General features: G+C 39.3%; 1 protein-coding gene across 3 annotated transcripts; it reads right to left on the reverse strand.

The window, feature by feature from the left end:
• Positions 1 to 121: 121 nt before the first annotated feature.
• On the reverse strand, positions 122 to 19,015 carry trpa1b (transient receptor potential cation channel, subfamily A, member 1b). Of its 3 annotated transcripts, XM_020645110.3 has the most exons (29): positions 18,894 to 18,909; positions 16,999 to 17,123; positions 16,675 to 16,842; positions 16,037 to 16,199; positions 15,677 to 15,852; positions 14,140 to 14,247; positions 13,832 to 13,940; positions 13,080 to 13,225; positions 11,731 to 11,867; positions 10,215 to 10,263; positions 8,994 to 9,093; positions 8,797 to 8,897; positions 8,133 to 8,308; positions 6,732 to 6,896; positions 6,358 to 6,472; positions 6,005 to 6,171; positions 5,477 to 5,567; positions 5,246 to 5,305; positions 5,056 to 5,151; positions 3,600 to 3,670; positions 3,301 to 3,457; positions 3,042 to 3,131; positions 2,618 to 2,787; positions 2,392 to 2,521; positions 1,728 to 1,910; positions 1,545 to 1,613; positions 1,181 to 1,282; positions 971 to 1,089; positions 122 to 685 (listed from the first exon to the last, which is right to left on the reverse strand). In XM_020645110.3, the coding sequence occupies exons 3-29, from the start codon at positions 16,768 to 16,770 to the stop codon at positions 472 to 474; spliced, it is 3,360 nt and encodes a 1,119-aa protein (XP_020500766.2). In that variant the 5' UTR covers positions 16,771 to 16,842; positions 16,999 to 17,123; positions 18,894 to 18,909; the 3' UTR covers positions 122 to 471. The 3 variants fall into 3 exon arrangements, with proteins under 3 accessions (XP_020500766.2, XP_065805132.1, XP_020500773.2); XM_065949060.1 differs by lacking the exon at positions 16,675 to 16,842 and having other exon boundaries at positions 18,894 to 19,015; XM_020645117.3 differs by lacking the exon at positions 18,894 to 18,909 and having other exon boundaries at positions 16,945 to 17,114.
• Between the last annotated feature and the right edge of the window lie 3,496 nt (positions 19,016 to 22,511).

Consider the following 22,511-nt stretch of genomic DNA (forward strand, 5'->3'; position numbering starts at 1 on the left):
ATTAACCTGGAGAAATTCTTTGCTTCCTTCACCTTGATTTCAATTCATTAAAACTGTTAGCATTCACATCCTACAGTTCTAGTTTTAGTCTTTTTGATTACAAAATCAAACTTGTTTTAAAAAAAACTGCTGAGACTAGATTTTGTTTTGTATCTTTTTAGATAATTTACATGTTTAATGATGAAACAAGGCAATACTAGACATGACAAGTCATATTTAAGACACAATAGAGGACATATTGCACATAGACACACACAGCAGCATTAGATTAACAGTTACATGTGTGCATAACGGAAAAAAGCTGCATGAGCCCCCTTAACAAGAGCACTCAAGTTACAGAAGCTGTATATAGTAGATGAAGTTTTAAATCTCTAAATTATTGAATATATTCTGTATGTCATGCCATGATTAATAGACTTCTTTAGTTTATATCTTTTACTTTATAAATATTTCTTATCTGTCTGATGCTCCTCATTTCTTTTGAGCTTCGATGGCCTTCATCAGAGGGACCCAGCGAGACACACTGTGTCCTTTCGGTTTGACCTGACTCAGGCTAGGCCACATGCTGCCCCTGACGTTCACAGGGCCGTCGTGCTCGTCGGCCTCTGAGGTGATCTCCATCTTCTGGATGACGAGCTTCAGGAGGTCGTGCTGCTTCTCCATCATGCTTGACATCTCCTTCATCCTGAAGAGGAACATGTCAGACGTGGACTCGATATAAGCTTGAGTAGATTTGTAATCAGGTGTCTAAAGCGCTGAGTGCTTCCATGTGCTTATCATTGAGGGAATGACAGTGAGTCACAGGCCTTCTTTCTCTGTGACCACTAGGGGCCGCTGTTGCATCAAAAACTACGATTCAACTGTTAGATAAACCACAGTTTTGGATTCCTTATGTTTTGGATACTTAATGATTCCACAGAACAAAATAAAACTCACATGGGATCGACATGTTCACCCTCTTGTGCTTTACCTTTTCTTCTGCTTCACGAGCTCGTTCTGTATCACAGAGCAGCGCTGTGACTTGGCCTGCACACGACTCCACACTTCCTGTGTCTCTGCATCACCCATGAAAAGGTGAACAAAAAAGCGCTGGCAGAGAGAAAAGGAAGGAAATATTACTATAAAAAAGGACACATCGAATGTTTTACTAATAAACTATTATAGAAAATATGTCACCTACCTTGGAGCACTTGCGGTTTGGGTAGATGATCAGGGAGGGCTTGTCAACTCGTTTTAAAAACCAATAAGGCAGCTTGTCTTCCAGAGCAGTGTGGAGGTCGATCTGGGCTCAGATTTTCAGAGATACAGTCATGAATTATACTTTAAAGAACATTTTAAAGCCATCCAAATGTCTTGACTTACATTTTTAAATGCATCTGTCCCACCATTTACACTCAATATTCCAACTAATGTCTTTTGTATCATCACAAGATGTATTATCTGTTCAAATCTAAATACTACTAAAATTATATTTGGGGTTTTGTTACTTTGTTACTACTTTTAAAAAAGTGCTTTAGGACCAGAATCACTTTGTCTCCACATACCTGCATAGCTATTCTCTTTAGGGCTGCATTTCTTTGTACTTCAGCAATGTCTCCAACAGCTAAACCGATCTACAACACAACCAAACATACAAAGAACCATTATAACCATCACATTAAGTCATGCAGCTTTTGGAGATGCTGATGTCTTCAAGTAGTGGATTTAAAATGGCCGTAAATACTTACCATCAGGTTCACCAGTAGGATCGGCATGAGCAGAACAAAGTTCACGAAAATGAAGTAAGTCAGAAGGCCGAAAGGAAGCTGGTTCTTCAGAAAAGGTTCCAGGAAGTTGTTTTGGTAGTTCAGTTCCCCAACCATCATGACAAAGGTTTGCATCACTGAGAGCGGCACGCTGTCAAACTCTTTCTAAGGGTAGAAAAGGAAGCACATTTCATCTCTGTTTATTTCAAATGCGCCTGTGCTTTTTCTGAAGATCAGTATAACAACCCATAATAGTAAGACATGAATGGGTGTGATGCCAATGTTTAAACCAACCAAAACTTTGTCAATTTTCTTAAAGACAGTAGATCACTGTAGAACTGTGTGTGATCTTACTGTAAACAGAGTCCACCAAAATACAAAACATGTTGTGCATGTAACATAAGTCCAGAGCATGATACAATACCATACAGTATGATACTCTAGATATTCCAACTCCAATGCTGCATAGATTAAGCTTCAAAACAAGTGCTATGCTCTGCATGATTAGAAGATAGAGGAATAGACAGATAGATAGCGGTTAACCATTAAACTTGAGTGGTAAGAATCACTGGTGCCTAGTGGGCTGACTCAATAGGATTTAAACTCTAAGTGTTTTTAGGAATGTGCTCCCCGCCCCCTTTCCTACCCGGTTGAGCATCAGGGCATGGAAGGCCAGACCAAATGCTAACAGCAGGTACATAAAGAGCATTACAATACGCAGCAATGTCTTCATGATCTCCCCAAACATCACAACATAGATGCCAACGCCCTCAAATCTGGAGAAAACGGGAGATCAAAGCAGTTAGTGGTCTTCAACACTTTGAAGATACATGATGTTGAAAATAGTTTGTTGAAGTTAGATTGGAACGTACCTCTGGAGATAAAGGAGAAATCCGACCCAGGAGTTCAACACTGCCAGGGCTCCTGCTTGCCAGTGAAAAGAACCCTCTACATTGAGGATGACAGGAACGATGAAGAGGAGGGACAAGATGGCTGAAAACCAGTCATTGTGGTTGGAATAATCCTTGAAGTATTTCCATCGCTTTTGAATGATAAGAAAAGAAAAAAAAAACAGCTAAGTCACAAAACTCTTCGACAGACCAACTTTCTGCTACTTATAACCAAAACGACTGAAGGTTGGAGGTGACTTTCTGACTGTGGTCATTCGTGTGACATTTAAATCAGAGGTTGCTCCATCCATCACGCTTGATTGCTAAAGCGTCCACACGGACCTGCTGCTCAACAGATTTATTGGCATATGCTTCATCTGAGGTAACGACATGTGAGTTACCGTACCTGCTCCAATATCCGCACCACTTCCTTCACTAAGGCGTAGATGCTCATAACCACGACCATCACCATGCAGAGGGACAGGAGCAAGCTTTGCTGTGAAATGAAGACGAGTGAGATGTAGTTTATCTTCATAGATAACAACACTGAAAAATATTGTGTTTCTGTTCATGTAGTCTGCACAGCGGTGAACAGTTTCCGGCTCTGAACTTAAAAACAAACAGAGCTACAGAGCTTTTATAAAGATCTTCTCTGTCATTAGTACCTCAATGAAAGAAATGGGAACCATGACGATATCATGCTCGCCTGTATCTGTGGTGTTCAGGGTGGGCCTTAGATTTATGATCAGGTGAGTGAGGGGCAGCAGGCCTAACAGGTACATGAACATGTTGATCACATGAGCAATGCTCCCATATGCAACCCTGAGGATTCGAACAAAGAAAGAGACAGACCTGTTACATTTGAAGACCTTAAAGATACACATTCTAAATGATAAGTGATCTTTCTTGCAACATATCAGAAGAAGAAATCTCCTTTCAGGGGTTAAATCACATATACACGTACCATTTCATTGCTAGGTACTTCTTGCAGACAGGGTGGTTGAGGAGTTCAATGCGGTTGTATTGCACCATTGCCTGACGAAAGACAAACAGAAGAAATAGCCTGATGTTAACTGCACATTTTCTGCAGGCAGCCTGACAGCCGGAGCCTAAAAGATTTAAAAGTGAATACATCTTATTGATCTCCACGGGCATAATGTAGGTTGACATCAGCCGGCACAGAAATGCCATGAGGAGTTTCTAACAAATAATGGCAGATGAGGTTGTTTGTTTTGCTAACAAATAGAATAATTTAATGCAACTGTGTATTAAAAGAAGCTGCAAGCTACAAGTCATCTAATAAGACTCTGTAGACTCATGAAATTACATCTGTGAACATTTGCATGCAGAATGAATCTATTGTAAACTAACTGTTGTTATATTCAGGATAACAATGTGACAGGAATGATGAAAAGGTAAGCAATAAACCTGCCTATATGTGGCAGGGTTATTTCTTACTCCTGCTTCTCTTTAGCTGCAGGATGTGTCTAAGGGGTGGCCTGGAATGGCATGGACCCCTGAAATCTGATTGGACAATTTAGGAATTACCCTATTATCTAAAAGTGTGATTAGCTATTTGCCTAATGAGAGGTGGGACACAAGTTCAAACAAACCTTTTGGGGTGAGTTGTAACTGTAGCCTATATATGATGCCTTGAGTCAGGCTTTTTTTTTTCTCATCACTTTGCTTGTCTGGAGCCATAAGTGACCATATTTGTATGAAAGTGTGGAGCTCTCGGGGTTGGCAAATGACAAGTTGTCAAAGCTGGTATACATCAGTGGCTCATTCATTAGCTGGTGACAGAGCTAGTTTATGTTTGTGTTTCCCACAGAGTGAGATTCTTTTTATGGTGATTGACTACAGCTGTGTTTTTTTAAAATCCGACTGAAGAAGCTTAGCTTGTCCCTAGCTTGTCTACAAACCCCCCCAATTATGAAATGAAGAAAATCTTGTCCATCTTTTGTCTGCTCCACTTTTCAGAAGATGTGTGCTCAAACAGGCCGTTTGGTTATTTTTCCCTTCATGACATCACAAAGGGCAATAACCTCTCCCCCAGGTGGGCGACGCTCCCACAGCTTGGTGTTCTTTCTGCCCTTTGAGTCCGCCTTTGCACCGTAAACAACTAGGCGCGGAGTGAGAAAGCCCAAGCCACCCAATCCCTTCCAGAGAAGGGCGTGGTCAGACACAGAACATTTACATTTAAAGCTACAGACACAGAAACAGCCTGTTCTGAGCAGGGCTGAAATAGAGGGGTTTTATGGACATGATAAAATACAGGATCAGAGTGGATTTATAACAAGGAACTTCAGAGACATGTTTTGGGGAGCTCTAAAACGTGTTTAAACTTGTTGAAAAGGAGGATAATATGTGAACTTTAAAAAAAAAAAAGAAGATTTTTAAGGACACTAAAAGTTGCTTACGTTCAGTGCAGCCAGGGGAGGAGTCTTCGTTATATTGTCAGTTGACTTCTTCACCTTAATAAGAGGAGCTTGGAGAAATCCAAAGTCGTATTCGATCTACATTACACAAAGAATTTGTTTTAGATTTAGATTGTTGGGTACAATAAAGATTACTGTTATTTTCAAATTGTTAAACTCGAAGTCTAACTACATGATAGTCGGGACTGTTGTAGTCGTCATCAGATTCCTTCACACAGCTGTCCAAAAGGTGCTGTTACAGAAAGCAAAAAAACACAGTGACCGAAATGAGAGCCATCAACGAGGAACAAAGTTATTCTAAATGTGAACAGTGTATACAAAATGAACTGCAAACAAAAGTTATTAGGTCTGCTGTGAGCACATATTTAGGAGCTGTATATTGTGTTCCTTGGCTAGTTGCAACCTTGTATGTTTCAGGAAGAAATTCAATCATATCTTGTATGACACAACGCTGGCTAGAGCCAGGGATGAACAGTCTCAGAGCCTCAGACAATCTGTAAGAAAGAAAATAACAAAAACAAATTTAACAGAACAGTTTGCCTTAAAGTTTAACCTTTAAAAATGATGGTCAACCCATTGGAATTTATAAAAAGAAATTGTGGCAAACAGAAATCCACACTACTTCTTCCACAGCTCAAATTACAGCAAATACAAAAAAGGCATTTACATCTTAAGATCTCGCTATCAAGCTTCCAACCCCTAGAGCACATAAACACTTCAAACCATCATGTAGTTTGAAGTGCATCAGCACTGCAGAGCCACGAAGCATAAGACAGGTTATTTTTTTGTTAGCCAGAAAAAAGTTGAGGTTTTGAAGGTTCACGGTTTTCACAGCACAACCTTGATGAATACATGGCGTATAAACTGCAGTGCAAGATCTATTGAAAGTGTGTTCTTCTCTACTGAACTGTCACTTGCATTAGTCACGTACCTGTCACTGTCAATCACAGCATTGACAACATCTGTCCTCCCGTTTTGCACAGCTTCATGGAGGAATGACGTGTCATTTTTGTTTAAGATGAGCACTGCTCCACGGTCAAGCATGAGCCGGACTGCAGCCACGTGACCCCCTCTCGCTGAGATGTGGAGTGCAGTGTTCTGGTGTATCAAGACATGACAGAAGTGAAAATCTGCATTTATTGTAAAACGGGGATGCCTATCACATGTAGTTTTTTAGCAATCCAATTTTCCAGAAACAGGATCAATACAGACTCTTTCTCACAGCTCATCATGAACTGCAAACACAGAAATCACAACAAATATTATAGAAATAGAAAGTTATACCCCATCCTCATCTGTTTTATCCATTAATTTCGGATTGGCTGACAAAAGGACTTCCATAGTTTGAGTGTATCCTGCAGATGCAGCATGATGCAAGCAAGTCCAGCCTTTGTAATCACTGAAAAATAAAAGACAAACACAAGTACAACCAACAAGGTTCAATCTTTAACGTGTATTATACTCAACAAAAGTAGCAAGGAGTAGCATGGTATCTAGTTTTGAGGGTGTGACTATTTTTGTTTTATTTATCATAATATTAATGCATTTTGCATTTGTCGAGTCCTAGGGCTAAAAAACAGGATCTCAGGCTTCCTGTAGTGTCTATCAGTCTACATGCCGGTTTAGATGATTTATCATACACACATGTTTGAGTGTACCTGTGAAAGAGAGCTCCTTTGCGCAGCAGAAGCTGTACCACTTTGATGTGTCCCTCCTTTGAAGCCAGATGGAGAGGAGTCAGGCCACGCTCATCCCCTTCATTTAGCAGTCGAGAGTCCGTGATGGTCTCCAGTAACCTGTGACATGTATTGATGCGCCCATATCTTAAAGAAGAGAGGGATGAGTTGAAGCTTTAGCTTGTGAAAGGAACTTTTCTCCCTCTTATGATCTGCTGATCTCTCAAATGGAAATGTATTTTTTGCACGGCCTACAGCACAGCAAAGCCAGAGGCCAGGACCAGTTAGAGCACGGTTCATCTTGGCCATTGAGTATCTCGCTCAGCGACTGCTGTTGCAGGACTTGAACCTGCAGGTAAAATATAGGTTTAAAGTGTTTGGGAATGTAAATGACTAATGGTGTAGCACACCGAAAGATCAGATTAGTGACACATTGGCTTGTGCTGTGATTTTTCTTTGTCTCTGAACCTTTTAAGAAGGTCAGCAGCACTCTGTGTCAGTGCAGTGGGATTGGTGGGGAAAGAGATTGAGCTGTCTGTAAGAGTTAAGGCATGATATCATACCATGGCCTTCATTTGCCCTCTAGCTCTAATGAAAGAGGTGTACATGATAGAAAAATCAATAGTAATGATGTTGAATGTCCACTCATTTCACACTATTGGTTACATTTCTTTACATGCGCCTTGCTAATTGAATTCTATTCTTGTGACAGTTCCTCAGGGGTCACTGTATAATAGGTATGTCACATCAATTAATCATGAAAAGGCTTTTGAGTAGAGCTCACTGGATTAAAACTGCAGTGAGGTAACAGTTTCAAATGAAGCCAGGTACTCATTTTTCATCTGAACAGTGTTGTTCAGTTATACAGATAAAAGTCTTGGCTTTAGTAAGATTGTAAGTCAAAGTTCTCAATGGAGCTGTTTTTGATTTAAGTTTCATTCCCTTGTGGTATCACTAATCAATAATACACACTTGTTAGAGAATAACAATGACAGAAGGTGGCTCTAAAGATGCTCATGAAAATTGATTTCTTTTTTTTAATACAAGGAAGATGTGTACAGAAGCTATATTTTCCTTCTAAAACTCTGTTTTAATGGTCATAGAGGGGGATTCATGGGAACATTTCTGACAAACTGATGGCTGCAGTTTTTCTGCTAATTCAATATTGTAGCTATAAAAAAACACACATCAAAACCAATATGAAAGGAAGAGGTTAAACACTCATTCCTCACTGGACAATTTGATAAGCAGGGACATCGTTGGTACTTCTTTGATCAAATAAGCAAAGTTTGTGCAACTTTGAGCGGAAAAAATCAGGTCAGATCAGAGTTATTTAGTCCATTGGTATGGAAAGTCATGCCCTCAGGGACCAATCGAACTCACTGAGCAGCAAAGTGCAGTGCAGACTTCTTGTCCTTGGACTTGCATGCGAGGCCGACCTGCCCCGAGAGGCCCAGCATGTTCTTTACCGAGTCGTGGATTCCCAGTCTGCACGCGTAGTGGAGCGGGGTGCAGCCCTCGTTATCCTCGCAGCTCAGTAGTGCCTTCACACTGTTATGCTGAAGTCAGACATATTATTAACACATTTATGTATTCATACATTATGATATACAGTAATATGCATATTTAACAAAGTAGGCTGCAGCAGTCATGCAGCAAAGGGCACGTATTATATAACCATTGGTGCAGTTATACACATATATAAATTGCGCGTCGTCAGAGATTATATTAAAACTAATGTAGTGAAACAATGTTTGATCAGAGTTATGTGTGTATCTTATACCCAGTGTAAATATCAGCTATCCTCTATGGATCATTTTAAAGGCATCATTGTGGCTTAAGGTAAAGCTTACACTGTTTTCAAGGATCATCTGGATTAGTTATAGAGTATAATAAACTTAATCAGCTGGCCTTTACTGTGTGCAACTAGGCTCAAGGCAAATTCATCAAGGATGGTTTTGCTATTCAATTCAAGTCTTAATGAAAGCTATGTCTTAGAAGTATACAATGAACTGAATGAGTCACAAACAGGATTGTTTGAGGGTACCTGCAGTACTTCTTCTGGGAGGTTTTTCAGACCTTTAGGCTGCAGAATGGCCAAGTGGAGGAAGTTACGGCCAAATCCGTCTCTCACATTGATATTTGCCCCTAAAAGACATTTAAAAGGAAACATGCATTCTTAAAATGAGCAGTTTACAGACTAGACAAGCCATGCTGGTGTTGAAGTACAGCACAGTAGCTTACCTTTAGTTAGTAGCAGAGACCCCGTTTTCCATGCTCCACAACTAGTAGCAAGCAGCAAGGGAGAGTTCCCTTTACAATCAAAGCAGTTAAGGTCTGCACCCTGAGGGGGGAAAACACCTCATTGATTAACCTATCAGTTTCTTTGGACACACAATGCTTTAATTATTTCAACAAATAGGGCTATGGCGGAATAAGCAACATCTTATAGATTATACACAGTGGACTATCGCACAAGTTTAATTAAATGGAGTTAATAAAACAAACACCAAAGGAACCCCTAGTCTCTCATGATGTCAGAATAATGAGTAATATGAGGCGTGCAGAGAAAGTTTGTGGCTGATGAAATTAAATGTAAATATTTGTTGTCATCAGAAATGTAGGAGTGTATGAATGCATATTAATTTAAGCTTAAGATCTTTAAGCTTAGTCTCCATGAAAAAAATACATCATACACGAGTAGAAGCGTAAAGACTGGATTCAACTTTTATTCTGTCTTTGCTAATGTAGAAAACTTAAATCATTAGCTTCTATAGCTCATTAGCATGCTACTAAATGGACTATTTGCCAGGCAAAGGAGAAAATTATTAGCTAGCATGAACATTAGCTTGTAACAGATTACATTTCTTTAATTTGTTGTAAACTAAGACTGACAAGTTTTACATCACAGTCGAGCAACCGCAGCTAACGCTAACCAAGCTAGCAATGGCCTAATGTTAGAAACGAAGAACAAGTAGGGTCACAAAGCAGCCAAACAGGGAGATGTAAGAACAAAATAACATTATTATTTTACACTGTTAACAGGACTACAGTTATGAATCACCAGCTAATGAGGATGCTATCTCTTCGATGTTAAGCTTTAGCTTCATATTTGCTGTTTGCTGAGATCATTCTTAATTAAATACACTCAAAATGTATTTTCTCTTGGAGTGTTTGCTATCAAAATGAGCTGACAAAAGATTAAACATTGACTCCAGCTTTTTCCAACTTAATTATCTTAACGAGTTGTGAAGTGTAACAGATGGTAGCAGATGGTCAACATCAAATGGATAGTATCTACAACAAGCCAAAAGGTGTGTCTTAAACTGCAGATATAGTTTAGCTGTAGGCCTAGATCCTGCAATTACGGCAATAGATTAATAACACAGTCCTTGATACTGGGGGTGGGGATGCCATGTGCATGACAGCTGTGGGATGTGTTTTGTGTGTGTTTGCCTTATTTACCAAAGAAATTAGGTACTCTGCCAATTCAGCGTGGTCAAATATTGTAGCCCTGGAAGAGTAAACACAGTTGTTGTAAAACCAGCCACACAACACGTGATATGTGTGCCAAGGCCTCAACTACCATCTGATGTCAAATAAGGATCCAATTTTAATTCTGCCTGGTCATAGCATGATATTACAAATCTGATTGTTTTCCCCTTTAAATATGCATTTTGATAACGGGTAGGCTGTTTACAATCTGCATAAAGATAATGATTTAATTGGAAGAAGAATGTTTACATGGCTGGATGGTGTTCTGCAGAGACTTGAACAATTCTAAAGGCTAGCTAAAATTCACTGAAGGGGCTGATGAAAGAAGAGAGCATGGCTGTTGTGTTGAAAAGAAAGTAAACTGGGTTAAATAGATCTGTCCTCTCCTCTTGTCTAAGTATCAGGTCATACTTTCAGAATGTCTCTGACAACACAAATAGCTCTCAGATAAAACCAAAGTTGGAGCTTAATTTTGTATTCATATCTGGCCCCTAATTAAAGAATCAATAGTCAACATGTCATATACCCCAGAGTTTTATATCTATGCCCCTCTTGTTTGTCAGATTATTGATATTATGCAGATAGATTGGTCTATTCACAGCATGAGCAAGCAGATCAGAGTCCCGAAGATATTACAAATCTTCTTGAACACTTTGTTCTTCATTTTAAAGGCACAGTGAGATTCATTCCTTGTTTGTGTTGGGGGCTTGGGGAGTTGCTTTTTAGTGCTTTCAGTCACTAACTGGCTAGGGTCAATATTTGTACCAATCTGTTCTTACATCCTCTACATCATATTTGTGGAGCTATTCATTATTTGATGTATATTAAATGTCAGAAATATGATTGGATAGTTCAATAAAACATATAGCAGCTTGTCCCATAGTATTTGGACTCTCAGTAACTGCAACATTTTCCCCAAAACACTGTTGGGATGGCTTTCAGTTGGTTAGCAGTATTTGTTAATGTAATTGCAAAGACCAAGGTAAAAAAACAACTTAGATAAACCATTAGCTACTGTTAGACAACAGCTCTAACAGTATAGCTTCAGTAGCATCCTAGCTAACATTACCATATCAGTTACATTATACGAGAGGGAAGGCGTAACTTTCTGGCTAACACTTATGCTAGCGAGCAGAAAATGTTGCAAGGCATTGGTTGAAAACGATAGCTGCTGTTTCTTATTTGTTGGTACCCAATGAATAATCAAAATTGCTGCTTTAGCTCGAAACAAAGCCAGTCGTTCCTCAAAATGTCAGTTCTAAAGGGTAATCGTAAAACTCAGATATAAAGTCCACTCAGGAAAATCAGCAGAATGCATTGTATCAAGTCAAATTAGCAGATAAATAACCGACTAAAGGCAATTCCATTTAGTGTCTATCAACACGTAAAATGAATGGCAGGGATATCATAGTATAGGATAGTAGTATCAATGGACTACCAAAGAACTACTTCGAGAACAAGGGTGTAGAGATAGGAATGAGCCCACCTGTGTAGGGGGGTCTGATTTGCACCATCAGTCAGGTTAATGATGTCTTCCACTTGGTCAATGGAGGATAGCATCAGTTTGACTACCTCGGTAGCACCCTGGGAACAAGCCAAATGAAGCGGCGTGGACCTGTCATTCTGTATCCAACAAACATGGAAACATTATGAGGGATGAATAATGAATAAAAATTATGAATATTCAGGAACTCTTCAGACATGATTATGTCTGCTTCATACAGAGACACTGTGACAGATTGTGTAAGACAGAGCAGAACATGAATTAGTATGCATACAGGCACTCATAATACTCACTTACACACATACATATTGTACACTTCCCTAGTGTAACATTAGTAGAGTATCTCCCAGGCGTGAAGCCTGAACTGGGGGCTATAACACAGGCCTAATGAGATAACCAGGGCTGGCAGAGGGGGGGAGGCCAGTGATAGCTCCACTCAGCCCAACTGTGTTTGTGGAGGTAATTTGTATCAATTTAGCCAAACAAATCCATTACAGTACCCACTACTCCTGCTGCAGCTCTGGCCACTACCCCAGGACTGGTTGTAACGATAACTGCTAGATTGGCATGATAAGATTGACATGCTCTAACAATAGAGACTGTGACCATTTGCCAGGGAAATGCTTAACATGTGTAGGCAAATAGGATTTAGATTGAACAAAATAAACAATGCAAATATGAAAAAGCTTGCACGCACAGATGTCACATTATTAGCAATGGCTGGAAGCCGTAGCTTCCAGCTGCTAATATGTTTAGAGTGGTAGGAAAATCAGTGGTGACAACCAAATGAAGCTTTGGCATTCTTAACACTTTCAACAAAAATAGATATTTACATGGTGGATTTTTTTTTTGTCTAAGGCAATCAGCAATCTCAAAACCCATCGGATATTGTCTGCTGAGGATAGTCTCTGGGAGACAGACAATTTTCAGGACTGTGTCAGCTGTAATTCAGTTATGCAATACCCCAACACATTTCAAAACTTTTTTTGAGCGCTGGTCATTGTTTACAGTCTCACAAGTAACTACCATGAATTAAGTTGGGTGGAAAAATGTCGTCTATGAGCCAACTGTAAGCAGCACATAAATAAACACCTTCTTATAGAGATAAATTAAGCTCTAAAAAGTTGTCTAACATGGCCAATGGACTCTGGGACTCTAGTTAGATCTTCCCACAAACTGTTTTTCTTGCAAACAAACCGCGTCACAGGAAAGCTACGGAACAATGCTACTCTGGACACTAACATAACCCTGACGACACCAAAAGTTGTGGCCAACTTACAGAATGTGTTTTTGAATTCAGAATCTGTTTATAAATAAATATTTGCTAGTACCTGTTGTTGGTCAATTTTGGCCCCCATAGCAATGCACAGACCGATGGCCTCAATATTTCCACCACGTACAGCCAGATGGAGGGGGCTGCTCTTTGACTTGTCTATGTAGTTGATGTGAGCTTCAGTTTCATGGCCTAACTTCCCACCTGCCAGCAGACAATCAAAAACAAATTCCTGAATAATAAACTCAATACACGTCTGCTTTTGTTTCAGACAAGCTTTGAAAGTAATTTTATATCCATGGTCTCCATCTTAAACCTTCCTTGTTTGATCTCATTATTTAGGTGTTTGGTTTTTGTGTTGAAGATAGTAATGAGTAACTGTGTTCATTTATGGTGGGCTCCTCATTAATCCCCTCGCTGAGCATTCACAGAAATATTCTAAATATTTTTGTGCTCTGACTAAAGCTGCCACCACCAACACAACATTTACCAAACAGACCTCCCACTGTGGATAAACACACTTTGAGTCTGTGGCATCTGGCCTGTGTATGAAGTCGCACAAGCATTTCTTCTGCTTTGTTATGGCTGAGGTGAACTCTCTTGATATTTATCAGTGTAATGTGCTGTATGGCCCTAATAATAATAAAATATAACAAAGAGTACTTTTTGTCAAGTATCTCAAGATAAAATTTGTAAGGAATTGGTGCTATACAAATCACGATTGAATGATGTTCGGCCTTGTTTCAACTTTTCATTTTCTTTTCAGAATTCTCAATTGTTTTTTATGAACGATGGTTCCTGTTGACGTACCGGCATTCAGTATCACTTCCATGGCTTTCTTTGCACCTGCAAAGGCAGCTGCGTGGATGGGGAAGTGGCCGAGCTTGTTCTGCTGGCAGAGCCGCGCTCCATGCGTTAACTTTGACAGAGAGGAGAATGGATGGAGAGAAAGACAAACAGAGATGATTCTTTGTCAGAGACAAAGCTGCAGAGGGCTGGCATTCAGTTGAAAGAACAGCTACATAATCTGTCCTGTACAGCTGGACATTATCCTTTACAGGCTGCTGCAGGTAGACAGAATGAATACATGAGTGTGGATGCACCACTCTTGTACACACCAACATGCTGAGCGCCTCGCAGTTATTGATGGAGCAGGCCAGAATCAACGGGGTGTTCCCAAGGTCTCCCTGTAGATTACAGTCTGTGGCGTTGTAGGTCAGCAGCAGCTGCAGGGGGGGGGGGGGGGAGAGATAAAAACTTTAACAGTCCATCCTCTTTCTGTCCTCAACTCTCTTTTACAAACACCCCTGTGTCCTCCTATATCTTCTCACATACTGCTTCTGTGTCACTTTGTGGAAAACAGCCAAATGCTACGGGGACGACAGGGCAAGGTCTTTTCAAGTAGAAAGTTGAGTCAGGTTTTTTTTTTTTCAGATCTGTAAAAAAGTTGTCAGTTGCCTTTGGAGTGAAGTGGCTACTCCAAGTGACAAGTTCATGTGCTGATTAAGATGTGATGAGATAACAATACTGCCATTTTAACCTCCTATTACAGTTTTTAGCCTGCCATCATTCATTTCAGTAGGGAATAGACATGAGTTAGGGGGGTTGGGGATTGTATGAAAGCTTATTTGTTGGTAAGTTGTGCTGATTTGATTTATTTATTAGTTAAAGTAGTAGAAGCCATGGTATTTGCATTTATTCTCTAGACCATCTGATTAACTTAGAATTATAAAGCAATAACCTTCACCTAAAAACACAGAAAATACTGTATATTCCCCCCACGTTCAAAAAATGCAGCAACTGTATGACTTTTTTAGAATTAGATATTTTTTATTTAAAGACTAAAATATCCCCAGCTTGCCTTCCCTAAAGGTTACCCTCCATCCAGTAAAAACAGAAATGACTGCTCTCGCTCCCTTTTCTGTCGCTCCAAAGTTTTCATAAAGTCTCTTAGTTAAACAAATACTGAACTGGTGCGCTGGTGGAGCAGTGGTAAGTGCGCACGCCCCACGTGTGGAGGCTGTGGTCCTCCAAGCGGGCGGCCTGGGTTCAACCTGTTCCGACCTGTTGCTTCTTTCCATGTCATTCCCCACTCTCTCTCCCTGATTTCCAACTCTATCCACCGTCCAATAAAGGCACAAAAAGCCTGAAAAAATCCTAAAAAAAATAAATAAAAAACACTGAACTTATTTGTCCTTTACTTGAAGGTCTTGTGTGGAGTTTGTAGCTCATGTATTCTTGTGAGTTCAGTTTTTTGTCAATCAAAACTTAGAAAAATATATATTTTCGTGCATCAGAGAACTATTTGCAAATAGATTGTCCTACTTTGTCGGAGGGGGGCGCACATATCAACACAACCTAAAAGATGTTAACTGGAGCTTTAAGGTATAAACATAAATTAGCTGTACATACTCTAACAGTAATCATATTTGGGGTTTTTTCTCAGTGCTATTCTTTGATGTTATTACATAGACAAAAAAAGGCATCCCTTCACTTTGCATGAAATTGCAACCTGCCTTGAAATAACAAACACTGTATGGCATGTGCCATTTGCGCCTGGTGCATCTACAAAAAGCTAGTGAAAACACAAAAACTCTTGAGTAAATCCACTTGATATAAATTGTTATTTCAGCTGGACACTATCAGCCTCCCCACCTCCACCAGGTTGTTGTGTCCCAGGCTGACAGCCAGGTGCAGAGGGGACAGGAGGGCCGTGTTGAGGATGTTGGGGTCAGCTCCCAGGTCCAGCAGAACCCTGCAGCTCTCCTGCTTGTTTTTTTCCACTGCCCAGTGCAGAGGCACGTTGCCCTGCTCATCACAGCTGTTCCACTCTTAAATACAGGAATGCATGCACTTACACACACACACTTATGAGAAACTGCCCATGTAGATATATGCATCTGTAATATAATTATCAAACAAACTGCCAATTACAGTTATTTATACATTTATTTACGATGCATATATCTTTACAGTGTAAGTGAAATCTATGATGGATGACAGAGGTGTGCCTACCCTGAGGGTCCATGACAGTTGTGATAAATTGGATGAGGTTGACGTAGCCCCCTGCGGCAGCATGATGAAGGGGACTGGCTCCCAATTCATCTTTTTCACCCAGGACCTCTGGGCTCTTCCTCACCAGGTTCTCCAGGAGAGCCAGGTCACCCTTCTCGGCCAACTAGACGATCATACAGAATGTCATTTAATAGAAGAAGAGCAGAAAACTCATTTGTATGTATCAGATTTGACCACAGATTATATGATAATTGGGTTAAAAGCCTTTTTAAAAGCAATGACAGCTTTAAGTATGTTGCTCTGTTGCAATAGTAAACATTACCTAATGTCTCTTTTTTACTGGCCAGAACAATCTAAATTTAACTCCTGCAACTCATGTCAGATTATTATACAACACTAGAGCTGTCATGAGGTCTCTTCAGCTCTTTGTAATGACATTAGGTTACATAGGCAGGGATTACAGATAGGGTGCTACATGAAAACTCCTCTTAATATAAGCACTTTCTGAAGAGAGAAACAACATATTCAAATGCTGCATTTTAGACTTCACCAGTTTGATTTGTGTCCATTTATTTTAAGAAATATATGTTTTTTTTTTTTTTTTAAATGTGTTCCATGCAGTTTGGAGACAACTTCACCTCGAACACGTTAAGGCTTGCCAGGGCTGGTTCCTCATCCTCGATCACATACGTATAACAACTGGTCTGCCGGGTCACCTCCCTGCTGAAGTTCATCACTTAGGTGACACTCAGTGGAGATGAACCGTGGGTGACCACATAAAGGGTGACGTCAAAGGATGGATATATCTTCATGCAGGAAACAAAAGCCAAATCCACTTTAGTTCAAAGGAAGTAATATAACTGTGTATAAGTCCTGCATTACAAGCTATAGGAATTTAAGGATAATACTTTAAGCTATACGCTGCTCTGGCCACGAGGGGATACAGATGACTTTGTCTTTACCCGAAAGGGCATTCACATCCGCCGAGTGTTTGGAGGTTGAAGCCCCTCTGTTGAAGAAAGCAATTATCTGCGTGGAGCTGGGGGGGCGCCTTGTTCGAGCTGGTCCCAGGTGTCCTCAGGCGATCCTGGGTGAGCAAGATTGAGAAGAGACCTTGTAATTGTGATATCGTTTAAGGGACGACTCAGTGGCATGAGAAGAGCAAATAAGAGCTGACATTTTTTTCGTGAGCAAATGATTACATATTCTCTTTGGGGTTCCATGTATTGTGTTTGTACTGGCCCCCTAAAAACTCACCTTTTTAACACTGCCTACAACCACTGACTCTTATCCCCCTTCCTTTACATTACTTCTCTGTTATATTGTTCTCTTAGTTTTTTGCTTAGTTTTTTGTTGTTGTTTCCTGTCAAAGCGTCTTTGAGTATTTAGAAAAGCGCTATATAAATCTACTTTATTATTATTATTACTGTGACTGGTAAAACAAAATATTACCCTGTGTTGATGGAAGTCATTTTTAAACTAACATTTGTCACTTCATTTATATTTAAACAATATGCTGTGGCTCAGTTCACCTGGATTGAGGTTCTAAAGCGGTCTGATCTCATGCCAGCTCCTCTAAGGTAAGCAGTTCAACTCTCCTGAGATAAAAGATCAATAATTAACTCTAACCTCTTTGAGCTGTGGTCACCGTGTCAGTCAATTTAATTCACTTCTCTACAGGCTGCTCTGCAGATTATTAATGGATTTGTCTTACCAGTAAATAAAGAAAAAGAATCATAAAGTCAAGGTGTTGCTCACATTTGTCAATCAGGTTCATACTCTAGATACACATGTAGACTATAGATGGCTATATTACAGGAGAGGCTGAAAATGAACCAGGATTCTAATCTAATTCAGTTCATGCTGGAAATGAATAAATCTACCAAATACATCATCAGCTGTCAATATATTATAATATTCTACTTGTGTTGATTCTTTGTTCAGGCTGTTGCTTATTCAAGTGTCAACCACAATGCTAATCAAAATTTAATTTCAACTCCTCTGCAGTCCATGACGAATTTGAGATTACATTTTCTTCTAATTTTACGGAGTCGATAATGATCCTCTGTTTGTCATCCTCCGCATCACTTCCGAAAAACAGCGGTGAATAAGTGTCATTGGTTTGTGTAATTGAGCCTGACAGTCATCTGTTTGCAGACGGATAGTATACAGGAAGAGCACTAATGGTCGGCGGTAAACACATTTACCAAACACTTGAGGACAAACACATTTAAGAATGACATGTTTGTGATACAAAGCTTTTCGGATTTCTCAAATAGAAAGACATTCGGAACTTTATCAGACACATCTGAGATATTTCTCATCTAAAAATACATTTTTTTGATGATTAAAATTAAATATATACAATGATCAATCACAATGGTATGATAGATGGGTCTTTTTCTTGAGTATACTTTTGCAGCAGTTAAGTAAAAAATGTGTAAAATGAACTCTATGAACTCCTATGAACTCATAATAAAGATAAAGAGGAATAAAAATAACAAAGTTCTTTAAAACTTAGTGAATAATGTCTTCACATATTATGATGATGTCAAACTTGAGCTCATTTAAAACTTAAATTGAAACTTAAGTATATGCTAATAAAAAAACAATGAGGAAGTGTATTACCTCCCTTAATGTGGACACTTGTTGAATATTACTTTAAACTTGTCTTAATAAGTAAGTTTAATAAAAACAACCAAAATAAATTAAGTGAGATTAGTTTCTTCAGTAACACTTTAAACTTCAACTGGTTTCCCATAAAGTTAAAATATCACGCTCATTAGTTATCTGATCAACCTTAAAGTTTTTCATACATAAATGATGAACACCAAAAGTGAAAGAAGTAGTTACTCACTGTGTTTGTGTGATGCTGGAGTCCAGCTGAGCACTCTGGATGCTTTCCTCACTGCAGCAAAAAGGCTTTAAATAGTGTTGGGAGCGAGCTATTACCCAGTCTGTCTCCTAATGCAAAGACGCTGCCCCTTGTGACCGAATGACAATCATGATGTTTCTTACAGAGGCTGAGGCGAGCCCATGTTGAAATGTGAGAGGAAATTTGGCTGCCTGCAATTCTTTTAGCAGAAAATATGATACTTCTGCCTCCATCACAATAATTGAGTATAAATGGATTAAGTCTGAAATGTGAGTTTTTAATCCAGGACACAAGAGTGGGTATACATGTTTGTGTGTGGTTTTTTTTGTGGCTAATTTACAGTTAGCCACAAAAATAATAATAATTTGCAGAGCTGTTTATGTTGAAATAACATTTTTAGCAAAGCAAATCATCCAGCTGCTCATTACACATTATGTCATTTATCAAACGTTTACTGTGTGGTGGAAAAAATCCCCTACTTCCTGTTGTTGTCTCTCCTGCCGAGACAGAAAGAAAGAAAACCTGTAAGATCTTCTTGTTGATCAGGGGATTAAAGAATATTCCACAGAGAATCTTTATCATGCAGGATTATCAGATAAGGTATATCATTAACTACGGATTATAGGAGTGTGTCTACCAGTATTATCATCATGGGAGTTAAGTATCTTCTGAGAATGGAGACTTGTCTTTAGCCACACAAAATGGTTATTCTTACAGCCATGATAGAGATTCCGACTTTTAGATTTTATCGTAGAAGGTATGTCGATACAGGACACTCAGTCTGTGAACAACAGGTGACAGGTTTGTTGTTTTTTCAAACATTTTCAAGGCACAAAAGAGGATAAATTGGGACTTTTGTGATCCTACGACTTTTTTTTCACAGAGATTGAATTTTTCGGGAAATATCTCAACAACTATTGTAGTATTGTTATTGAATGTGGACACTGATGCACTGGTTGAACTGGGTCACTTTGGCAATACTAAATAACTAAATATACTGTGCCCTATTCGCAAAACTAAACACACTCCTGTCATGAAAAATAAATCAATAAACTGTGGCACACTGAAAATAACTGAACTGTATGTTATTGTGAGCTAACAATGTGTTTCACTTGTAGCTTCCTCAGTGTTTCCTCAGCAGCCTAACCTGAGGAAGCTACAAGCGAAACGCAATTACATTACGCAAAACACAATTACGTTATTTTCAGTCTGCCACAGATCATTTATTTATTTTTCATGGTATGTTCCTGCAACCGAGAACATATAGGTAGTGCACGTTGGTTGGCCATTAAGACACTCCTGTCATATTCAGCTGTTCTTTGCATTTGATGCTTTTGTTGAGAGCTCATCACTTGTTAGCATGCTAACATGCTGAGATAATGATGATTTTTACAATAAACATTGTTTGTTTTACACTTTTTATACAAACAATACAGCTCAAAGTGCTTTTAAAAGAATGGGAAAAAAAGCACACAATGAAAAAACGACGAGGAGCAAAACCACATTGGTAATATTCATGAGAATTAAATGAAAAATATATGAATATCATCAGTAAAACAAACAAGACACATTTGATTGAATTTTGATTTGAATAGAAAACTAACTTTAAATACATTGAATTTAGTACATACAAAAGTTAAACCCATCTAGCCATAGTTATAATAATAATAATAACAATATGAAAGTGAATACCTGACATGACCTCATTAAGGAAAACACTTAAACTGACACAGTTCTGCTTTATTGCACACCAATCTACAAACCATTAAATCTGCAAACAAGAAAAACAATCATCTAGGTATACTTAAAATGTTATTTTGTAATTTTCTGCAGCCAAACCACAAAGTATCCATCATAATAAATGTCTCCAGGTGTACTTCTCTCAGACCGTGAGTCTGGGCCTAGCATACATCGAGCAGCTAAAAACCAATATTTGCCCGGTTATTGTTCTCTCAGGTTATCTTTGAGATGTGCTGTTGTCCGGGCAATATTTGCAAGAGAAAAGTGGGGGAAGTGTCACAAAAGCCAGCATTGTGTCCCTCATTGTGCCTGCAGGTTGTGTTATGACCTGCATTGACAATATAGTTGTGTTTGTGTTGGAGATTTGCCTGCAGTGATTAAGCACAGGTTAAAAGAGAGGGCGAGGAAGACAAAGTGATGAGCATGTGAGCGTTTTGACTAAATTTGTTTCTGGGTCTGACTTCAGTCAATATGTGCTTTTGTTTGTAATAAAAGTATGATTTGAATATTCAGTGGATCAGACAGAGGCCATGTGTATTTAGTGAAGTGGCTCCCATGTTTGGATGCTTCACTGCACCTGTCGAACCACGCAACAACTGCTGACGAGTCTGCAACTGAGGTGCTGGGAGGGCTACTGCGGACTAAATTATACATTCATTGCCGTTATGCAGAGGACATTCACACAGCAAAAACCCCCCACTCCATGAAATTTCTCACATGCCTCCCCACATGTTCACCCACCCATTTGATACTCCTATTACTAATACACATAAAAATTGTATTTCCAATTTGACACGTGTACCCTGATTTACATATTGAGTGTTTCGTTGGTACCAGAACACCAGGACATCCTCAGGCAACATGGAGTATCGTTTGTAAAAGCATGAGGCGCGTAAGAGTGATTTAAAGTGACATGCTCGGTGTAGAAAAGCCTCTTGATGGTGTACAAAGTGTAAAAAAAAGGAACAGGTTAACGTGTTGCTGTACAGAAAAAGTGGCTGAGAACAGCGATAAGCAGAGTGCTTTACCTGCAGAGCTGTCAATCTAAAGTTCAAAGCTAAGTAGGGGTTAGTGTGTTTGTGTGTGTGTGTGTGTGTGTGTGTGTGTGTGTGTGTGTGTGTGCATGTGCGTACTAGGTGGCATGTGGCTCTGCATTGGTGTTCCATCACTTATAGATGAAGTAACCTCTTAAGAGTGGGGGTGTCCTTGGGGAGTGTGCAGCATGCAGGCTGTGCTGCCAGCCTGCTTTCTGACACTTTATTTGTCCCCTGCTGAAAACACACTCAGCATGTTTGACTTTTCACATCACTGAATTATAAACAAACAAAAACTAAACCTAACACTAAACTAAACTTACTGAAGCCATCAGACCTTCTTTTTTTTTTTCTCAGAGATTTTCCTGACAGTGATGAGCATGTAAGTCACTCTCTCAAGGGTGCAGATTCAATCTAAATATGTTTGCAGAGGGATTTTTCTTAGTCATTCTGGGGATTGAATTCTTTCTAAGCATATAATTAAGAGCTCAAAGTCTCCTTTTCAGGCTTTTCTTAGATATGGATTTGTGCCGGAGACACACATTTGAATGCTTTCCTCTTCTGAAAGGAAAAATGCATTATGCTTACATTTCCCCCAGGCAATTAAAACATTCTGAATGGTGCTTTTACTTGCAGAGATATAAAGGAGGAAATTGTCATTCTTTGAGCTTTTCCATACGACGCTAAATGAATTAGGAATGCCTGTGATGTAAATGTGATGCACTGCCTGTGCACACAGCAGTGTTGGCATCTCACACCTGAAGGGGAACTTATCTTATTTAAAAGTTAACTGAGGTATTACTTCTTCTTATCAGTTGTCTTCTGC

This window comes from Labrus bergylta, chromosome 20, assembly GCF_963930695.1.
Source record: "Labrus bergylta chromosome 20, fLabBer1.1, whole genome shotgun sequence".
Taxonomy (NCBI): Eukaryota; Metazoa; Chordata; class Actinopteri; order Labriformes; family Labridae; genus Labrus; species Labrus bergylta.

Bases quoted from the DNA above. Each gene is read 5' to 3' on its own strand.
- trpa1b (XM_020645110.3), bottom strand. From the start codon at position 16,770: ATGAACTTCAGCAGGGAGGTGACCCGGCAGACCAGTTGTTATACGTAT. The intron at 8,309-8,796 runs GTACCCTCAAAC...GTCTGACTTCAG, and splicing joins TCCCAGAAGAAGTACTGCAG to CATAACAGTGTGAAGGCACT. The intron at 3,458-3,599 runs GTACGTGTATAT...TCGAATCCTCAG, and splicing joins AAGTACCTAGCAATGAAATG to GGTTGCATATGGGAGCATTG.